Raw genomic sequence first — 22,409 nt, 5'->3', positions numbered from 1 at the left:
GCAAAAAAAAAAAAAAAAAAAAAAAAAAACAATGAAAGAAGAAGAAGAAAGAGGAGGAAGAGGAAGGAAGGAAAGAGGGAGGGAGGGAAGGAGAAGGAACTGTTAGTGATTAAGTGTGACCTTAAGGGACTTATCCAAGCGCAAAGTATGGACCTCAGTTGAGTATTGATTTGAATAAGCAGTAAAAAGACATTTTTGAGATAAATGGGGAAACCTTAACGTGGTCTAGTCATTAGACGATATTAAAGAGTTCCTGTTAATTTGGCTGGGTGTGAAAAAAGTCCTTATCTGTTAGAGCTACAGAATGAAGTACATATGAGTGAAATGATACGATGTCTAGGATTTGCTTTAAAATGTTTCAGGAGAAAACAGGTATGGATGCGGGAAGATGAAACAAAACAGCAGAAAGCTGATGGTTACTGAAGCTCTGTGATTGGAAGTATTCTTTCTACATCTGTATTTGAAATTTTCTACAATAAAATATTTTTTTTAAATCCCCCAGAATGTACGTGCATGTGCCCAGGTAACTGGAAAGAGGAAGTCTGGGTGTGGCGACATCTGAGTATGACTTTCTCTTCCTCCTTAAACCCAGCCTGCTACCTCTTCCCCTTTCATTCTAACAGAAAGGGACGTTTGCGCACAACGACTGGAGTGTTCGGATACTACAGATGGGGTCGAAAGAAAAGGAACCACGTACATTTTTGGCGCTGCTGCTGAGATTCTCAGAGCTGATGGGGAGCAGGGTGCTCAGCTCCAGATCTGTAACCATCTGACGGGATTCTGCCAGCAAACGCTGAAGCTTACTCGTGGGAGAAAAATCATCCTGGGAAAACAACACAATTCAAGCATTCATGAAATCAAGAAGCACTTTTCATTGTTTATGTTTACAAGTACAATGTAACAAACACAAATGTTAACTGTTCATTAATGTTTGACTTTGGGTATTACATACCAAAGCAGGGCATTAAACACTAGAAGAACCAAATTCCATTTATTTCTTAGCACCTACTTTGCTAAATAATTTGACTCAAACAGAACTTACTACAACTAATTAAGTAACATCCATGTGATAAAAGAATCCTAGGCATTGTTTACCTCTCTTAAATCAACTTGCCAAGGCTGTAATTACCAGGTCAAAATACTTAAAAAAATGCAACTTTAACACTAAAGGCTTGTTAGCTTTTAAAAATAAGTGGAGGGGCTTCCCTGGTGGCGCAGTGGTTGAGAATCTGCCTGCCGATGCAGGGGACACGGGTTCGAGCCCTGGTCTGGGAAGATCCCACATGCCGTGGAGCAGCTGGGCCCATGAGCCACAATTACTGAGCCTGCGTGTCTGGAGCCCGTGTTCCGCAACAAGAGAGGCCGCGATAGTGAGAGGCCCGCGCACCGCGATGAAGAGTGGCCCCCGCTTGCCACAACTAGAGAAAGCCCTCGCACAGAAACGAAGACCCAACACAGCCATAAATAAATTAATTAATTAATTTTAAAAATAATAAAAATAAAAAAAAAGTGGAAATATGCGTTAGTTTATTCTTATTTAATTTTCAACTTTGTGTAAAAAGTTTTCCACAGTGTACAATCTGTGAGTTTTCCACAGTGGACATATGATTAATGCTCGACACAACTAGAGAAAGCCTGCGCGCAGCAACGAAGACCCAATGCAGCCAAAAATAACTAAATTAATTAAGCGTACAATCTGATGAGTTCCTACATACATGTGTACGTGAGTACACACCCATGAAGCCATCCCCACAATGAATATGGGTCGCATTTATCACGCCTTTGGCCCCTTGGAATTCCTGCCTCTGTGAGTGCCTCCTCGCCATTCCCAGACAACTACTGAGCTGCTTTCAGTCACCAGAGATTAGTTTGCATCTTCTAGAGTTTTAGATAGATGCATTACATACTTTTGTCTGTCTGGCTTCTTTCACTCAGCATAATTATCTGGAGATTTACCCATGTTGTATGTGTATAAATAGTTCATTCCTTTTTATTGCTGAGACGTACTCCATTGTATGGATACACCACAGTTTATCTATTCACCTACTGCAGTATATTTGGGTTGTTTCCAGTTTTTTTAGCTAGTGCAGATAAAGCTGCTTTAATATTTATGTGGACGTATGTTTCCATTTCTCTAAGGAGTAGAACAGCTGGGTCATATGGTAGGTGTATATTTAATTTTTTTTTAAGTAGTTCTTTAATAGAAAGTACCCAAGTGTTTTCCAAAGTGGCTCTACCATTTACATTCCCACCGTCAGTGAACAAGAGTCCCAGGCACTCCCAGTTCTAGTCAACACTGGGTGCAGTCAATTTTGAACAAAGAGAACTAACACTCATCAAATACCCATTAGGGGCCAGGCCCTACAATATCCCCTTTAAACCAAGCAACTGTGATGTTATAATTGCATATTTGCAGGCGAAGAAACTGAGGCTCAAAGAAATTAAATAACTGTACTAACGTCACTGAGCTAAGACAAAGCAAAACTGGGATTTGAACACAGATGAGTTTGATTTCAAAGCCGGATATCTTCCCAAAATAACACCCAAAATACCTCAGTTTACTTGAACTTATTTTCTTTACGAACCACCTGCAAGGGGGACCCCATTCATGATGAAGACACTGGCTCATCCACAATAATGACACTGTAGACACAACCTCACTGCCTGTCGGGGCGTGGACAGACTGCGGTTTATTCAATCACTGGACCGCACATCAAGCAACAATCAAAATGAAGAGGCGAGGTCCACAGTGTCAGCACAGATGAAGGTCACAAAACACTGACAGAGCTGGAAAATCACATCAGAAAGGGATATAGACAGCAGTTTACCATTCATGTACATTTTAAAGAAAACAATAGTATGTAGTTTTTTTTAAAATTGTGGTTTAGTTGCTTTACAACGTTCTGTCAGTTTCTGCTGTACAACGAACGAAGTGAATCAGCTATATGTATACATATATCCCCTCCCTCTTGGACCTCCCTCCCTCCCTCCCCCACCCCTTCCCACCACCCCCCGGCATCTAGGTCACCACAGAGCACTGAGCTGAGCTCCCTGTGCTATACAGCAGGTGCCCACTAGCTGTCTGTTTTACACATGGTAGTGTATATATGTCAATCCCAATCTCCCAATTCATCCCCCGCGCCGTGTACGCACGTCTGTTCTCTACGTCTGCGTCTCTATTCCTGCCCTTAAGTGTACACTTTTATGTAAAACATAAAAGCATAAAGCAAGCATGGATGCAACTTCAGGGTAGGGGTTAACTGGTGGGGGTGGAGGGTAGGCACAGGCAGAATGGCACATGAACTTACCCTTTATCTGTAACATTTTATTTCTTTAACAAGTTGAAAAATAAAGCAAACATGGCAAAATGTCAACATGTTAAATCGGAATGTAAGTACATAGTTACTTGTATTTTTCATTTTCTGTGTGTTTAAAATATTTACTAAAAATAGATATATCAATCACCTGGAGGGCCTGAGGGACATCCTACCTGAAGTTATCTATAGGATATTTAAAGAAAAGAGAAGGTAAATAATTATGACTTCAGTTAAATAATATAAAGTCCTATAATTAAAAAAAAAAAAAACAAAAAAACCCTGAAGAATAGCCAAAATTAAGCACACCAACAGTAGTGCTCTAGGAGAATTAAAAGTATGCTGGGGAGAAGTCTTGCTTGAATAAGCTGGGTATTTCTAAGCGAAATACAAACCTTTTCACTGGGCAATGCTGCATCTTTGTTGACTAACAAAATCTTAGATGAGTTCTTTTTATCAGAAGAGGACTCCGTCTCTATCAACTTCTCATCCTCTCTTAAGGCAGACTTTGAAGAATCCAAACAGCGGGACTGCTGGATGGCAATCAGCTCACTGTGAATAATAAAACAAAAACAAAAACAGGCATCTTGAAACAACAGCAAACACATGTCACCAATACTGTTATACTTGAAAGTATCTCGACAGGACAAAAAAAAAGAAAAAAAAAAGGGGCTTCCCTTGTGGCTCAGTGGTTAAGAATCCACCTGCCAACGTGGGGCACATGGGTTCGATCCCTGGTCCAGGAAGATCCCACATGCCGCGGAGCAACTAAGCCCGTGCAACTGCAACTACTGAGCCCGCGTGCCTAGAGCCTGTGCTCCACAACGAGAGAAGCCACCGCAGCGAGAAGCCCGCGCAACGAAGAGTAGCCCCCGCTCGCTGCAACTAGAGAAAGCCCGCGCACAGCAACAAAGACCCAACACAGCCAAAAATAAATAAATGAATTTATTTTTAAAAAAAAAAGTTTTCTTTTCTGATGATGAAGCTCAAGTTTGAATAGAACATTAGAGACTTGAGCAGAATATTTGTGTAGAATATTATAAATGAATGCATACCTTTAGCAGTAAGAATTAAAACCAAATTCTTCGTTCAAGGGTAACTACAGAAGAGAGAATTGCCCTCCTCCCCACCCCCACAAAAAAAAGCAAAGAAAAGAAGGCGTGGGCTTCCCTGGTGGCGCAGTGGTTGAGAGTCCGCCTGCCGATGCAGGGGACACGGGTTCGCGCCCCGGTCTGGGAAGATGCCACATGCCGCGGAGCGGCTGGGCCCGCGAGCCATGGCCGCTGAGCCTGCGCGTCCGGAGCCTGTGCTCCGCAACGGGAGGGACCACAACAGTGAGAGGCCCCCGTACCAAAAAAAAAAAAAAAAAAAAAAAGGTGTGAGGGAGGACGGGATCATCCAAAAGAGAGGAAAGAAATGAATACAGCATAAGGTTAAACATTTGAAGATTTTAGGTTTTTGGTTTGTGAGACTGATTTTTGTTAATGGTCTTTTACAAGTCCTTCTGTGAAGGCAGAATGGCACTGTTGTGGGTCCTTGATTCTTCCATAGGGTCTCAGTAGTTAGCGAAGAGACACCTGTAGCTAAGTTTCTGGTGTGTTGTTAACACTGGGCTCAAAGCAGAGCTGAGAGCACAAGGCCCTGGAAACCTCTTCCTCCCACAGGTCCCGTAAGGCAGGCAGAGCAGGCTGCGGCGGCCGCTCCCTCCACACATAAACCCCTGCACGGCAAATGGAGTGGTGGTATAAATGTGAACATTTTAGTGAGATGATGAAGTAGGTACACAGCTCGTATAATCTAAGGAAAAACAGGAAAACATCATTATCTTTTCCACTTAATCACGCGTTTGTCATGCGATGCTGGCAGAACAAGACGTCACTTGAATCATTTCAAGCCGCGGAGGTCAAAAGGGCCTTGAAAGAAAACTCTGAAATTGTCTTTGAATTTCTTTCATACATGAAGTTTAATATGTGTCCACTCTGCTCTTAAAACTACTTAACACAAGCTTTTCCCTTAATATATGCGTGTTCTTGTTCAACAGTGAAAAATAGGAAGTTGTGCCCTCCCGGTACTTGCAATTATCTAAGGTGATCTTTAAAGACCAAATATGAATAGATAATATTTAGTGTAACAACCAGTTTTTGTTGACAGAATAACTGCATGATTTTTAAGCGACTCAGGCTTCTAAAAGGGCCAAACGATAATCCAAACAATGAAACTACCAGAAGGGAAGTTTAATCATAGAGTCCTATGAAAGTCAATGTGATGATTAAAATAAGGCTCTCAATACAGAGGCTTCATCCTTTCTGTAATTTAAGATCAAAGAGCTAGGTTTCCTTTAACAACAGCAGACATTAGCGTAGCACCCCTCAACTAACTACAAGATTCAGCAATTCGAACACTAAGATGAGCCTGAAAAATGCAGCATATGCCAATAACTAATCCTTTTTTTTTCTCTTAAAAAAACCAGTTGGATAAGGGTGGTCAAAAGGCACAAACTTCCAGTTAATGAGACGCGTAAGAACTAGGGATTTCATGTACAGTAGGATTAATGTAATTAACACTGCTGTAGGTTGTATATAAAAGTTATTGAGAAAGTAAATCAATCCTAAGAGTTCTCATCACAAGGAAAAAATATATTTTTTTCTTTTTCTTTTATTTTGTGTCTATATGAGATGATGGATGTTCACTAAACTTATTGTGGTCATCACTTCCTGATGCACTGGAATCACTATGCTGAACACCTTAAACTTATACAGTGCTGTAGGTCAGTTATATCTCAATAAAACTGGAAAAAAAAACCCAATAACTGTTACCAGCTTATTAAATACAAATATTCTTTCTCCTGCATGATTTTTAAAAGTAAGAAAGTTTGGGAAATGTAAAGTGAACACAAAGGCCAAAGCAGTTGGATGTGTAAATAAGCCAATGGGGGCAAAAAGAATGTCTTATCTGGGGTCTAGGGAATGTAATCTGGACATGAAAGAAACGGCTTATCGATTCAAAAGGATCCTGGCTGAGGAATGCTCTAGAGCAGCATTCTACTCTGTAAAGTGACCTCCCCGTTTGTTTTAAAATAAAACATGTTTGCTCAGCTCATGACAACTGGCTTTGTTTTTAAGCAGAACTTTTGCCTCAGAAGCTGTCCTAGACACAAACTTCTCACTGGAATCCAATACAGTCTCTGTACAATCAAAAACTCAACAGCCTACCCTGTGACGAAAAGAGGAAACGGTTTGTCAAACGCAATTTCTGTTTGTAAACACTGCTTTCCGTTTCACAGTTGGCATGAAGTGGCTACTGCAGCCCTTTTATACTTCTCAAAACAGTTAAGTAGGCTCCCTGGGTGTTTACAAACATGAAACGAGACTGACCTTGTAGAGGAGTTGTATTTGGTTCCACTGGCACTTTCCGAACAAGTGCACACGGATTTGTGGCGCACGATTCTCTGCGCTTTGGAAGGCTTGAACATGCTCATCCATTCCACGTCAGACATGTGGCCTGGAGCTTCGATTATAAAGTTACTCGGGTGGCAGCACTTGGATTCCCACATGTCACTTTCATCCAGACAGGCTTTGCTTTTATGGCAACATGAGACTCCAGACCTTTCCAGGTGATCTTGACATTCGACATCTAGCTTTTCTGGTTGTTTTGAACCAGAACAGTTGGCCAGGCCCAGGTAAAGGCTGACGTCATGCCACTTTTCATCGGATACAGATGCTGATGTTTCCGAGAGTTGTTTCTCTTCGTTCTGAATCCCAACTCCATTACCTTTTGGTGATTTTGCATGGATCTTGCAAAATGCACTTTTGTTTTCGGGTTCAGTCTGGATTTTTCCTCCCAGAGACCAAGACTTTTGTTTCTCCACTAAGTCTTTTGCAAATAGAGATGAGATAGCAATTACACTTTTTCCCCCAAATGAAGTATTAACCTGTAGTTTCTTCTCTTTGCATACATCATAAGAGCTCTTGTCTGACTTATTTTGCTGAACCAACGTGGTCTCAAATTTTTCGTCCTTAACCAGTGACTTCTGATTTTCCTCCCTCTTAAAATCGACTTTTAGGTGGTTATTTTCAAGGTCTGATAAACACATTTCTCTGCTATGGTGGCATTACAAAAAACGGAAGTTATAACATACACTTGATACTGTCGTTCTAAATATTTCACTCAAACCTCATCAGCTGAGCTAAACCCTAGTAAGACCCATTTGTCTGAGTTGAAAATATGAGGTAGAATTTTTATATTCTTCGGAGCCCAATTTTAGCCCAACCGCCTCCAGGAAGTCTTGCTGACCACCATACCCACTTCTCTCTTCCCATTCTTAACGTTCACTGTACTGGCTATCCATACTGCAAATCATTATCTTACTGTATATATTAATATGTATCTAATTAATCAGATAGCGAATTGCCTATTATAACTATATCATTCACTGTTTCATACATATAAAAGTTCTGTCAAAGATTCTTAAGGGCTTCCCTGGTGGCGCGGTGGTTGAGAGTCCGCCTGCCGATGCAGGGGATACGGGTTCGTGCCCCGGTCCGGGAAGATCCCACATGCCGCGGAGCGGCTGGGCCCGTGAGCCATGGCCGCTGAGCCTGCGCGTCCGGAGCCTGTGCTCCGCAACGGGAGAGGCCACAACAGCGAGAGGCCCGCGTACCAGAAAAAAAAAAAAAAAAAAAAAAAAAAAAAGAATAACCTCAATCATCTAGCCCAGGTACCTCCCAGGGGAAATGCAGTGCAAAAAGGAAAAAGCCAATAGGTCAGGGGCTTCTGCCTGCAAGAGGTCGCTGGGTTGGTCTGGTGTTTATTAGTAGCAGCCACAGCTGGGATACAGAGCAATGGTGCAACAACCCCCAGCAAAAGAGTACAGCAAATGCAGCAAAGTGTAGGTGAGTCCCCAGTTCTACTGTCTGTAGCAACAGAGGCTCCTCGCATCCCTCCCTGCAACTCTGACCAGCCCCACCCTGAACCCCACCCTCCGCGGAATGGAGCTGCGTCATCCAGCCCAGCTTCTCCTCCTATGTGCGGTGATGGGGAACTCCCTGAATTCCTGTTCCTTTCCATGACTCCCTGTACTATTTCTGCTTGTAAAAGTGGACTCAGTTTAACTGTGGGGCAGTTGTATGCTTGTTACATTAAACCAGACCTCATATATTTATATGTTAATTTTACAGAAACCAATTTAATTCACACACTGCCTTTTATAGGTAGGCGTAGACGTCTCCTCCTATTAACAAGGAAAATTGGAAAATCAAGCTGAGAGCAGAGATCACCCTCAGCTGAACTTCTACTGCAGTTATTTATACCCTTCTCTGGCATTATTTTAAGCCATGCCCAATATATCTTCATTTTCCCTATTCCTAGCCCGTGCCTAAAATACTGAGTGCTGAATGAATGAATAAATGATTCATCTCTGTAATGTCTACTTTAGCTCAAAGCCTTCTACGCAACAAACACACAAATAATGTGTTTAATGAATTTAATCAAATGGTTAAATTAAGATCATGCCTAAAATTCTCACTACAACCCAGGATTAGCTCACATATATTTATTCCCTACTACCTACCAAGCAGTAGTTAAGAACTGGCTCACAGCAGGTACTTAACAAATATTGACTGAATGATGGAATAAAGTACAAGACCATATTAATAGCATCATACTAAGATTACCTGGATTCCAGGGCGTTTGATTCCTCCATCTTTGAGTCATATATCTGTATTAATCCCTGAGAATTTTCCACGTTGAAATTAAGAAACTGCAGATCACGCTGTTGTTTTATGTAAATCTGCCGTAGATATTGATAAATCAAAATAAAGTGTAACAACAAAGCTAAACTGAGCCAACATCTGGCACTTTCAAATGCCAAAACAGATCAGATAGTGACTAAAGAACTATGCTGAATATGTTTGCTTTTATTTTTCCTATGTTAGCACTGAGATTTGTTAATGTAACTAGTCTCCTGACCTTTAATTACCATAAGCAAGACCCTATCTGCTAGGTTAATATGATACACCTTTAATGCAGTCAGGATTCCAAAAGCCTCATAAACGAAATCACTGGGCATACACTTTTCCTAATTTGATGTTTGTTTATAAGCGTTTCCCACCTAATAGAGAAGGGTAAGCGGGAACCTACCTGTCTCAGATTATGCAGCTCTGCGCTCATGCGTTCTTGCTTTGACTTTGCGATATCCAGTAACTCGTCTTTCCTTTTTTCTCTCTCTACTATTTAAGAACAAATATTATTAAAACGTTTTTCACCAGCCCATATGAACACAAACCTCTTCATTTCCAACAATTTTACGCGCGGCTAACTTTTTTCCCCTCCTTCCTGAATTTTAAAATTGCAAAATGGATGGCTGGAAAGAGCTTTAATCAGTGATTCTGACTAGATCCTTCACCAAATTTGAAAACTTTCACAATATAATTAATGTCAAGTCAAAAAAGCATTCAAAACCGTACCAACTCTCTGCTCAAATTACATGTGTGTGTCTGTATGTAGATATGCATAGAAAAAGGCTGAGAGCAAGCATATTGAAGTATCAAATTAAGTTATTTTTTAGATGGAAGGATTAATGACAATTATTTTCCTCTTTTTTTTTGAGGGGGTGGTTTCTAAATTTAATACATATTACTTTATTCTTTACTTACTTATTCACCTTACACAGGTAACTTAGAAATGCATTTTCCTTGTAAAAATCCAAACAGCATATTATCTTTACCAACAGAAAAAAAACTAACATTACAAGGGGCAAAAAAAAAAAAAAATCACTATTTTCACCAGTATGTAAGTCAATCTGATATAATCTCACAATCAGGCCACTTGTATGTATTCTCACTGAGCAAAAACTGAAGATGTTTGGACCTATGAGGTGACCCCATAGGTAGACAAACTTGTCTTTCCATTTTAATGAAAGTCCAGCACTCCTTTACAGACTTTGTTTTTCTTGAAAACTCTTTACCTGATGGGTAATTGAGATCCAGAATTTTCTTTAATATACATAGTATATTTTATTTATATACTCAATTTTCTAGCACAAAAAGACAGAACAGAGGTTTTGGTTTTTTTAAAATCTTCATTCTTTTACAAAGACCATAAACATTCTGCTGAAACGCAGACACTTCGCTGTTACTAGAGTTGGGGTACGAGAAATCAGTATTTTAAAAAGTTTCAGAACTTGGCAGATGAGAACCCCCAGAAAGGAAAGATCTAAAGTGCTATACAAAGACTTGTACGGGAAAAAAATATTAATATTATGCTTAAAGGGAAATAATTTCATTCACATAGAAGTGATAGATCAACAACAAATGTCTCACCTAAAAAAACCCACTATCTTTATAAGAAGTTCAAGCTAAATGCATAAAATGACCCTCTAGTTATTAATACATCAATAGGTTTTGAGTCAATCAGGTGCAGCCTAAATCAAAATGTACAACTTCTATGGTTTATTAACAAAGCACCTTTTCCACATGTCATTTTTCTCATGGATGAAAAAGAATACAAATATTTATTATTATCGCTTTACATCTGGAGCGTCACAGAAACCATTTAAGGACAAAGGCATGAGCTTGGCTGGAGACAGCAACTCTATGTGGACAGCTTTCCTGCAAAGTGTCTGCTGGCGGTCACTGGGGACCAGGCGGAATAAAGCGTGAGGAGGGATCTATGGAAGCCACCACCTCCTAGCCAAACACGCTTAAAGCTCAGCCCTTCTGATACGGGTCTGCAGCACCGGCTTTTTTTTTTTTTTTAAGATTTTTTTTGATATGGACCATTAAAAAATTTTTATTTATTTATTTATTTTGGGCTGCATTGGGTCTTCACTGCTGCAAGTGGGTTTTTCTCTGGTTGTGGCGAGCGGGGGCTACTCTTTGTTGCGGTGTGCAGGCTTCTCATTGCGGTGGCTTCTCTTGCTGTGGAGCACGGGCTCTAGGTACGCAGGCTTCAGCAGTTGTGGCACGCGGGCTCAGTAGCTGTGGCTCGCGGGCCTAGAGCGCAGGCTCAGTAGTTGTGGCGCATGGGCTTAGTTGCTCCACGGCATGTGGCATCTTTCCAGACCAGGGATCAAACCCGCGTCCCTTGCATTGGCAGGCGGATTCTTAACCACTGTGCCACCAGGGAAGTCCGATGTGGACCATTTTTAAAGGCTTTATTGAATTTGCCACAATATTGCTTCTGTTCCGTGACTTGGCCTTTTGGCCAAGAGGCATGTGGGATCCTAGCTCCCCGACCAAGGATCGAACCCGCACCCCCTGCATTGGAAGGCAAAGTCCTAACCACTGGACCGCCGGGGAAGTCCCGCATCATCTTACTTTTAAAGGTAATCCTCGTGCACAGAATTGAGAACGTGGCACGGTGAAAGCCACGGTGTCGGGTTTAAAACTTACGTCTCTTCAATTCTGAATTTATTTCTTTGCCTTAGGTGAGTCAACACCATAACAAAAGCCTATAAAAGTAGTGCACTTGCAATGTTTATGTAGAGTCGCATGTAGTTTATGTGAATTCAACTCTATGCACAAAGAAAACAGTAAACCAGTAGCTCTTTCCCGGTGGAAGTGACGCCCTCAGGGCGTCTGGGACTCAGGGCTGCTCTCAGCTCTACCCACCTCTTCCCTTAACAGCATGATCACACACTGGGTGCATTCCCAGCACCCAGAGATACTTGTTTTGGACACAGCACGGCCCCTAAACAAAAGCCAGCTACTTTATTTGGCATTCCAGGATAATTTTAAATATATTTCAATCCTGCCTTAATCTGACTTCAGAATAATCTACTGTTGCCTGAAACGGAATTGTTTCCTTAGATCTGACACTCTCCTAGTGGCTGGGTTATCTGGGGTCAAAGTGGAGTGAGTCTGCCTATTTCACAAGCTGGTCACTGTAGACAGAGTTATGGAACTCTGCTGACACCTGCCTGAGCGGGCAGCCTAAGGGAGACAGCACAAAGGAAAGGGTGCTGAAGACTGGACCTGCCAAATTCTGATCAAGCTTCTGTGCCTTTTACTGCCTGGGAGACCTTCACTCAGTCTCACAGGGCCTTGTTTACGGGACTCGCAGGGCCACAGAAATGTAAACTAGTATCATTGTTTTATTTGCAAACTTCTTATAAGCAACATGTACAAATGAAACATGTCTCTAAGCCTATGTGAAGAACTTCATCTTCAACAAGAGGAAAAAGAAGTTTTGAACTTAAAAGTACATTTTTAAGACATCTTCCAACCTTGAATAAAATGTGTTAATCTTTAGCCATGACACCTGATAGCATATTATCATGTTAAGCCTTTAAAAATTCTTTTCAGGCTTTAATTCACTTTTATAATCTAAACACACAAAAATTGTTCTGAGACAGTGGTACGAATGGAAAAGATATTTAAGAAATCAGTTTAGGACAGGATTAAAAAAAAATTTCACAAAATGGATTTATTAGAGTATTATCTAACAAATTACATATAGTTTACCTAGTAATACATAATAGAATGTATGAGTAAAAACAGATGAACCAAAAAGAAAGGAGATTATTAAAATGTTCTGTAAATGCTTTTCCTTCCTCTGAGCTCGCACAACATTTTATTCACAGCATCTGTAGAGCACTGAACTCTCTTTGGGCCTACGAGCTTCTTAGTCACTAGCAGAGTGCCTGGCACACAGATGCCCATCCAAAGATTGCGAGAACTCAACTGTAAAGCTACAAACATATGGATATCTTTGTGTAGATGTACAAATATATGTATATCTTTATGTAAGTATCTGTAACAATGTAAGACATAATTACTTTGAGACACAGCAATCCTAGAAATAATGGAAATAGTGACCTCTAGTGGTAGAAAACTGCATTTCCCCAATCTTTAATCACATGAGATTAAAATTAAGAATTTCATTTTATTTGAAAAAAATGTAATATAATACTGTATTCTGCCCTTTAACTTATAGAAATGTAGTCTCGTCCTAGCAGGAAAGACACTGAGGGTAGGTATGAGTAGACCCAAACATGTTCACTTAGTTAATTAAATTCCTTGTTCTTTTGGCCATAACACATGGCACGCGGGATCTTAGTTCCCTGACCAGGGATCGAACCCGCGCCCCCTGCAGTGGAAGCGCGGAGACCTAACCACTGGATCTCCAGGGAAGTCCTTCATTTAATTTCTATTTGGAACTTTACCTCCAAACCTATGATTTTCTTCATACAAACCACCAAAATTAAAGTCTAACAAAATCTTCTTGGCTGTCAGGGCCATATATAGATAAGCTCTAAATATCAGTGATTCTCAGTTGGGAGCAGAGAAAGGAGAGGCTAGAAACTCTGACATACTGGGGTGGGTTGGGGTTAGAGTGTAGGAGAACATGGCGGTGAGGGAGAGTGGGGAGTGCCACTTGTATGTTTATCAGGAGGGGGCCTAAGTTACACCTTACTGACAAACTTGCCTTTAAGTCATGAAAAATTCATCTCCAACATTATTATTCTGCGGTCATACTGATGTAACAAAACACATGAGTATTTTCCAACTGTAATAATTACAGGTGACCTATTTGCAAAACTGAAAAAATGTTGAATTCCTAATTTTTATCTAGTATTTGCAAATACTTGGCTCATAAGATTCTTTCTTGTTGAATTTTTAAGCACAAGTACTATGTTTTTAGTGAGCTAGTATAGTCACACATTCAAGCTAGAAGGGAGAGCAGCTCCTCATTTTACAGAAGAGGAGACAAAGAGTGAACTGGGAGGCATGATAACAGCTTTAACGTTCCCTGCCTGGTCCCTCATCATTTCTCAAAGGGTGTTAAAATCAATTAATTAAATACATAAAGTATTTTGAGAGAGGTACAATTCATTGAGCCCGTCATGGTAGTATCATAGAACATTCAGGTTACTTAAACTAATTATCTATTTTTACCAGTAAAAACCAATTCATCATGCAGGCAACTTTTCTCTTGCTTGAGACGAATGATCTCTTCTCGTTGTTCATTATTTTCTGTTGTCTTTTCATTTAGATCCTCTTCACAAATAGAAGGGAAAAAAAAGTCCTCACATAAATACTAGTTCCTAGAAGAATATACACTGTGAATACCTCTCATGTCCTCAGCACCCGCTTCCAATTAACATGAAGTCCTGTTGGATCTACAGCCAATATATGTCCCTCATCTAACATCTCACTGCACCCCCAGCAGTGACCCTGGCCAAGGCTTCCACTGTCTCCCTGCTCGAACCCTGCCTCTCCCTTTGCAGCCTACTGTCCACGGAGCAATCAGGGCCATCTGCTGGCGTCACCTCTCTGTTAAAAGCCCTTGTGCTACACTTAGGAGGAAATCCAAACTCATTATCTTAAGGCCTGCACAGCCTGGCCCTGCCCTTTCAATCTGTTCCTTACACTGGCCCCAACCTCAAAACCCACACCAGGGCTTTTGCATTTGCTGTTTCTTCTGCCTGGAAGGTCCTGGCCCAGATCTTTGCACGACTGGCTCTTCCCATCATCCAGGTTTCAGCTCTAATGTTCTCTTCAAAGCCGCCTTCCCGGTGCACCCAAACTAAATGAGTCTCTTTCCCTCACTCTCTAGTCCACTATCCATGATGCTGCTTTTATTTTTTTAATAAATATTGAATTTATAAAATAAGACATAAAAGTTGATAAAACAGACTTCTTTTTACTTTAAATCTTACCTAGGTAAACACAGCATTCAATAAATACTTATCGAATGCCTACCATGTACCCCAGGGGCTGTGCTATTCACTGTGAATCCAAAAAAAGAGAAGACAGAGTCCGTCCCTGCTGTCAAGGGGCTTATAGTATGACTACGATTTTAGCTGAAGCTACAAATGGAGACAAAATTATGATTTACCACAAGTCAGGGCATCATAAGAACAAGATTTTAGGAGGTGGAGTTTTTTAAATTAAACCTGCCCCAATAGCCTTTCACAATTTGAACAGCAGCTCCCTGCCTCATGAGGGATTCCACCAGGGACAGAGGTGGAGCCATCGCACGGCTCTGTCATTCTAAGTTTGCTTGTTCCACAGCAGGGGTCGGTCTTCGTGTCTAATGTGATGACCACTTATAAATGGGACAGTCTGGGTGCAGATTTAAGACCTGGATAGCGCCTCCATCCAACAGCTTCCCCTGCCCCGCAGTGGGGAAAGGCCAGAGAAAAGTAGGCCTCCCTCCACATGCTCTGCAGACGAATATAAATTTTTACTCCATCACCTAGATCCACATTCCAGTACATAGCACTAACCTATCTGGCATACCCAGCCTTCGTTTCATTAGAAAACTTCAGGTAGTAGAAAAATAAACTGTGGGGTTACTGTGAGAATGAAAACAGAACAGGAGGACACAAAAGGAATTCCCCCCAAAATAAAACACGCACCAAAAAGCCTCTCTGGGAGTTTGTGTTGTCAGTGGTAACGCCTCACCCCTCCCTGCATCCCTCCCTCGATTTTTTGTAAATCCTCCCACAGAGGATTGCCTGACTCTGGGTTCAGCCATGTGACTCACTTTGGCCACAGAATGAGGGGGAAGTGATGGTATATACAGGTCCTCCCATCTTTGTGCTTCTCTTAAGCTTCTGCCTTCACCGTGGGAAGAAATGCCCCGGCTAGCCTACCGGGGAGGAGAAGGTGCCCCAGTGCAGCAGCTCAGCTGGGCCCAACGGAGACCAGCCAATTCCCATGTGGCTTCCAGATACATGAGTTTCTCAAATGCTCGTGGTTGCATGCCACTGAGGTACCGTCATTGGTTGCTGCAAAGCGTAAAGTAGCAATCCTAACCGGTACAGCAAAGGCAGGATTATTTTTAAAATAGAACGCATTAGGCAGTTTCCCCCAACTCTTGTTATTTATCTCGAAACACAAAAAAACTGCAGCATAATTCTATACAAATGAAATGAACATCTCAGGGTAGGACCTAAAGCTAACAACAGACCTACTCTCAGTTATGAGATTAAGTGAACCCAAATGAAGAAACATATTCCCAAGATAAAATGCTTAAGTTTATGCCTCTTCCTTACCTTTCAGCTTATTGACTTCAATCTTAAGTGCCTTCAATTTCTGCTTATAATCTTGCTTTTCTTTCACAAGACAGGTCTCCAGCATCTTAGCATCGCGCAAGGCGTGCTCTAACAATTTAAATTTATCCGAACAGTCAGCAATGTGATTGACTGCCTCGATAATATCTTTGTCCTACAAACCAAATTTGAAAACTGTTACACAAGATTTTAAAATTCCAACTAAACAATAAGAAAACACTACACTTATTAAGATCTCATTGTGGGAGAGGGATAAATTGGGACACTGGGATTGACATATACAAACTACTATGTATAAAATAGATAAATAATAAGGACCTAACTGTATAGCACAGGGAACTCTACTCAATACTCTGTAATGGCCTATATGGGAAAAGAATCTAAAAACAAAGAGTGGATAGATGTCTATGTATAACTGGTTCACTTTGCTGCGCACCTGAGACTAACACAACGTTGTAAATCAACTGTACCCCAAAAAGAATTAAAAAAAAAAAAAAAAAAGATCTCATTGTGTACCCGGTTTCATTCCAGGCACTTTCCATGTGTCACCTCATTTAATCCTCACGGTAACTCTCTGAGGTAGGGACTATTGTTACTCCCCACGTGACAGAGGACTCGACAGTAAAGTGGCCACAGTTATACAACTGGTTAGTGATGGAGTTCCGATTTGAACTTGGCCGGCTGCCCCTGAAACCACGCACGAACCACCATAGTTTACGGTCTCAGAAAGTTTAGAAGCAAACATCTGATTACCTACGAAACTGTAATAGCAGTAGGAAGGCTGGTGGTCCTTGAGGGGGCTTATCCTCTGCATTACAGATAAATCCCATGGGCCCTCTCTTCCTCCCCTTCTTTTCACCTTGTTAAAATGACAGACACCAAGACCTTATCCCAAACCGACCCAATTCAGAACCTCTTATTGTTGAGGTGGTTGTTTTAATTACATGAAAGGTATCTATGTGCTTGTTGAAAAGCAAGTCAAATAACCCCTGAAAGTATAAAAATAATAAGTAAAAGTACTCCCCCACCACTCATGTGCAAATACTATTACTAGCAGGTTTTACCTTTGCTTAAGGACAAAGGTTTCTGTGAGAGCCTCCTATATGCATCCCTAAAATACTTCACAGTCTGCACATCTCACGTTAGGACTTATGGGAAAAATAGGGTTTGGGCAGACCATTCAAAAACCGATGGAACTCTGTGATCAGACCAGTAGCAAAGAAACAGTAGTCCTGTTAAGTACAAGAACACAGTTTAGCAAATGCCATTGCAGACACATCAGTCAGGCAATCCTTTTCAGCTTCACCAGGAGTTTGCTATGATGGACACTGCAGGGGTTGCTGAAGCCAGGAAACTGGTCACTACTTGATTAAAGACAATCCTTTAGATTTTAATATTTTCTTTTTAATTTTATGAAAGCTTGTCCCTGATCACTCAAAAACATTTATGTGCTGGGAAAAATCACATATGAATTAGCATGAGTGTCCCATTATACCAAACTCACTCCTCTAGTCACCTGCTGTCCAACACATGTGTTACCACATAGAAGAGACTTTATCAATCACTGTTTATAGCATGTTAGTGATTACATCAACCACTTGACTGCTAAGTTTTCTTCTCAATTAAAAACATATTAACGGGCTTCCCTGGTGGTGCAGTGGTTAAGAATCCACCTGCCAATGCAGGGGACACAGGTTCAAGTCCTGGTCCGGGAAGGTCCCACATGCCGCAGAGCAACTAAGCCCGTGCACCACAACTACTGAGCCTGCACTCTAGAGCCTGCGAGCCACAACTACTGAGCCCGCATGCCGCAACCACTGAAGCCCGCGCACCCAGAGCCCGTGCTCCGCAACAAGAGAAGCCACTGTAATGAGAAGCCTGTGCACCACAACGAAGAGTAGCCCCCGCTCGCTGCAACTAGAGAAAGCCCGCGCACAGCAATGAAGACCCAACGCAGGCAAAAGTAAATTAATTTTAAAAAAACATATTAACAAGCAATTTGATAGCTAATGACTTTACGAGACCCAGTAATGGATACCTCAGAAGAAACCAGCTGAATGCAGGCATGCTGGACCGTGGAATGGGCCTTGGAGACAGAGACCCAGAGTGCAGTCCTGCCTCCTCTCAGTGCCTTGGGGGCATCATTTTAAACTTGTTTCCCTCATTTCTAAAACCAGAATTTAAAAGAAGAGAGCAACATCGGTAGCTCAACCTATCTGAGTCGCTGTGGGACTTCAGTAACTTAATGTACATTGCTATACTCTATCAACTACAAAGTGCCTGGAAAGTGGAAGTATCGTGATTCTGAATTACCTTCAGCTTTACCATGGTGGTGAGAGCCTGTTCTCGAGCTTGCAATTGTCCCACTTGAGCAGAAAGTTCCACTAATGTGTTGCTGAGATTTTCGTTTCTAGCCTATGAGAGACAACACAAAATACTAATTGAGTCATTTAAAAGCTTTCATTACTCTCACCAGCCACAATCTGTGCTCATTCTTCTGTTTTGTTTTTTCTCTGTTTAGCTTGTTTAGTAACAAAGTGGGCTAACTAAGCAGTCATCAAAAAGGAACACAAATATCTATTTCCCCATTTTCCCCGGCATCTTCTCAGTACTTGAGTTTTCCCTACTGAATTCTATCAGTTACGCTTATAAACATGTCTACTTCCTGATGGTCTTTAATGTATACTTCCAGGTTGGCAAGAATGAAAACTGGATTAGTAAGAGACTTCCGCTGCTAAAATAATGTAGCATTAATGAACTTTTGTGCATCTTTACTCTATGTTGAAATAACTTCATATTGGGGTATTCCCACTTATCAGGGTTTTTTTTTTTTTACCCATAGATCTAGATTTGATATAATTATTGTGTACATAATGTGTCTATTGGTTGGAAAAAAAAGAATAATCAGGCTTTTTAAAAGAGACCTTCATGGAGGAAACTTAAATGCATGTTACTAAGTGAAAGAAGCCAATCTGAAAAGGCTACATATTGTATGATTCCAACTCTATGACATTCTGGAAAAGGCAAAACTCTGGAGACAGTAAGGAGATCAATGGTTGCCAGGGGTTGTGGCAGAGAAGGAGGGAGCAGAGCAGAGAGGGTTTTTAGGGCAGTGAAACTACTTCTGTATGACATTACAGTGGTGGATACAGGTCATCATCTGTCAAAACCCACAGAACGTACACCACCAAGAGTGAACCCTAATGTAAACTATGGACTTTGGGTGGCAATGATGTGTCAGTGTAGATTCACTGATTGCAACAAATGTTCTACCGTGATGCAGAATGTCCACAGTGGAGGAGGCTGGCTGGGGGAGGGGGCAGGGTCTATTAGAAATCTCTGTACATTCCACCCAATTTTGCTATGAACCTAAAACTGCTCTAAAAAACAAAGTTTATTAACTAAAAAAAAAAAATATCTTCCTGCTATGGACTGAATTGCACCCCCCGCACAAAAGCACATGTTGAAGCCCTATGAAGCCCTAACCTCTAATGTGATGGTGTTTGGGGGTAGAGCCTTTGAGAAGTAATTAGGTTTAGATGAGGTCATGAGAGTGGGGCCCTCATGATGGGATCAGTGTCCCCATAAGAAAAGACACCAGAGAGCTTGCTCATGTACTGTCTCTCTCCCTGCTACATGAGGAGGACACAGTAAGAAGGTGACCATTTACAAGCCAAGAAGAGAGCCCTCACCAAAAACTGACCAGGCCCGCACCTTGATCTTGGACTTCTAACCTACAGAACTGTGAGGAAAGAAATTCCTGCCCAGTCTATGGTACTTTGTTATGGCAGCCCAAGCTGACTAACATGCTTCCATTTTTTAATTCAACATATCAAGAGAGTCCAGAATAGTTTTCACTTATTTTATAGCTAGAAACTGTCTAGAAGAGTAATCTGAAAAAAATTTTAGACATAAAATCTATACAATTATTATGAGTTATTAAGACTCACTATATTACCAAGAGCTATACTAGTATCATTATGAAACAAGAATATGAAGGCTATAAGAACAACAAAAAAGCCTTTCTCACTGCATCTCTCAAAAAGCATGAGCTCAAAAGATATCTGATGACTCACCAGCTAGAAATGAAAACTGAAAAGTCACTCTTACAGATTTTATTCTCAATATGCCACTAACGTGATATAGATATTTGTTTCATCAGATTAGACACAGTTATTCAGAAAGCATAATTTGAAGCTACTTGATGATATGGATCTCAGAATCTGAGAAAGGCTTTCTAAAATAACCCATTGTTGATAAAATGATAGATGCTACCAAACAGATGGCCTAACAGTTAGAAAAGGGCTGTAATGAAGCTTCATCTCCAAGACAAGATAGCACTGGCAGCTAACCAAAGCCCCACAATGAACACAAAATATGATGACGGATGGATGTATATACTTTCATACACATGCACATGCATTTTTAATGGAAATATTCAAATCTAATTTTTCAATAACTGAAACACAAACAGAATTTGGGCTAGGGAAGCTTATCTTAAAACCAACCTCAAGGGCTTCCCTGGTGGCGCAGTGGCTGAGAATCCGCCTGCCGATGCAGGGGACACGGGTTCGTGCCCCGGTCCGGGAAGATCCCACATGCCGCAGAGCAGCTGGGCCCGAGAGCCATGGTCGCTGAGCCTGCGCGTCCGGAGCCTGTGCTCCGCAACGGGAGAGGCCACAACAGTGAGAGGCCCGCGTACCGCAAAAAAATAAAAAATAACCAACCTCAAGGTCTTCAGAGAGGAGAGTGGAATGGGTTGCCTTTTGGGCCATTTCTTGAAGCTGTAGTTGAGTCTTTTGAAAAGTACTTTGGCATTCAATTTGATTCGATTCAAGGGTTTTTACCTTCTTTGTGAGTGACCTGATTACTTCAGTTCTTTTATGTAGTTCACCTGAGGGAGATTTCATCAATTACTTATTTGTGGTCAGATTTGAAGCTGAAAATGCATTATTTTCAAAACACATGGTTAAAGGTAAATACCTCTTTTAAAAGTTTTTATTATGAAATGCACGATATTGTATCTTAGTCAAGAAACAGAACACCAGCAGCAACCCAGAAGGCCCTGTATGTCACTTCCTGAACACAATCTCTCCAATTTCCCACCTTCCTAACCACTGTCCTGATCTTACTCATTTCCTTGTTTTTTATTATAGTTTTACTATCTATGACCACATCCCTAAGAATAGTTTAATTTGAACCATACGTAAATGGAATTTTACTCTATGAATTCTTCTGTTTGCTTTTTTTGCTCAAGATTATGATCCTGGGAATTCCCTGGCGGCCCAGTGGTTAGGAGTCCACGGTTTCACTGCCAAGGGCCTGGGTTCGATCCCTGGTTGGGGAACTAAGATCCCACAAGCTGCCTGGCACAGACGAAAAAAAAAAGATTATGATCCTGAGATGTATCCATGTGGCTGTAGGTAACTCCTGTTTGTGCACTGTCATTGCTGTATAATATCATTTATGATCATGCCAAAATGTATTTATTTATACATTCTACTACTGGTGGTCATTTGGACTGTTTCCACTTTGCAGCTATGATGTACAATGCTGCTCTAAACATTCTCCTACAAGCATCTTGGTGCTTTTGCAAGAGTTCCTCTAGAGCCTCGATACTCAAAATGTGGCCCCTGGACCAGCAACGGGGACATCACAGGGACCTTGTTAGATACGCAGACCTACTGTATCACAATCTACATATTGACAAGATCCTTAGGTAAGTCATGTGCATATTGAAGGGTGAGTAAATTTCCTAGAAGTGGAAATGCTGGGCCATAGCTATGTATATCTTCAACTTTACCAGAACTGTCAAATGATTTTCCAAAGTAGCCGTACCAGCTGACACGCCCACCAGCAGTGAATGAGCCTTCCCTTGCTCCACATTTTTACCAATACCTGATATTTTTTGCCAGTCTGGTAAGTATTAAAAAGGTCTTGGGCTTCCCTGGTGGCGCAGTGGTTGAGAGTCCGCCTGCCGATGCCGGGGACACGGGTTCGTGCCCCGGTCCGGGAAGAGCCCACACGCCGCGGGGCGGCTGGGCCCGTGAGCCACGGCCGCTGAGCCTGTGCATCCG

At 41.4% G+C, this 22,409-nt stretch overlaps 1 protein-coding gene across 7 annotated transcripts in view; it reads right to left on the bottom strand.

The window, feature by feature from the left end:
* Window positions 1-91: 91 nt before the first annotated feature.
* The window catches only part of CCDC62 (coiled-coil domain containing 62), a 27,514-nt gene continuing 5,196 nt past the window's right edge, over window positions 92-22,409 (bottom strand). For 6 of the 7 annotated variants that reach the window (XM_007117172.3, XM_007117175.3, XM_007117176.4 and 3 more), the window contains 9 exons: window positions 21,060-21,226; window positions 18,646-18,747; window positions 16,315-16,486; window positions 14,210-14,311; window positions 9,453-9,541; window positions 8,987-9,102; window positions 6,689-7,414; window positions 3,710-3,866; window positions 92-823 (listed from right to left, as the gene is read on the bottom strand). In XM_007117172.3, coding sequence (XP_007117234.2) covers window positions 617-823; window positions 3,710-3,866; window positions 6,689-7,414; window positions 8,987-9,102; window positions 9,453-9,541; window positions 14,210-14,311; window positions 16,315-16,486; window positions 18,646-18,747; window positions 21,060-21,226 — 1,838 coding nt within the window. In that variant the 3' untranslated portion in view covers window positions 92-616. The remainder of the gene's footprint in view (window positions 824-3,709; window positions 3,867-6,688; window positions 7,415-8,986; window positions 9,103-9,452; window positions 9,542-14,209; window positions 14,312-16,314; window positions 16,487-18,645; window positions 18,748-21,059; window positions 21,227-22,409) is intronic. The other variant, XM_007117171.4, reaches the window with a different exon arrangement.

Source organism: Physeter macrocephalus, chromosome 19 (assembly GCF_002837175.3).
Source record: "Physeter macrocephalus isolate SW-GA chromosome 19, ASM283717v5, whole genome shotgun sequence".
In the NCBI taxonomy this organism is placed as follows: Eukaryota; Metazoa; Chordata; class Mammalia; order Artiodactyla; family Physeteridae; genus Physeter; species Physeter macrocephalus.
The sequence above is the reverse complement of the archived record's forward strand: the minus strand, read 5'-3'. Positions and strand labels throughout refer to the sequence as shown.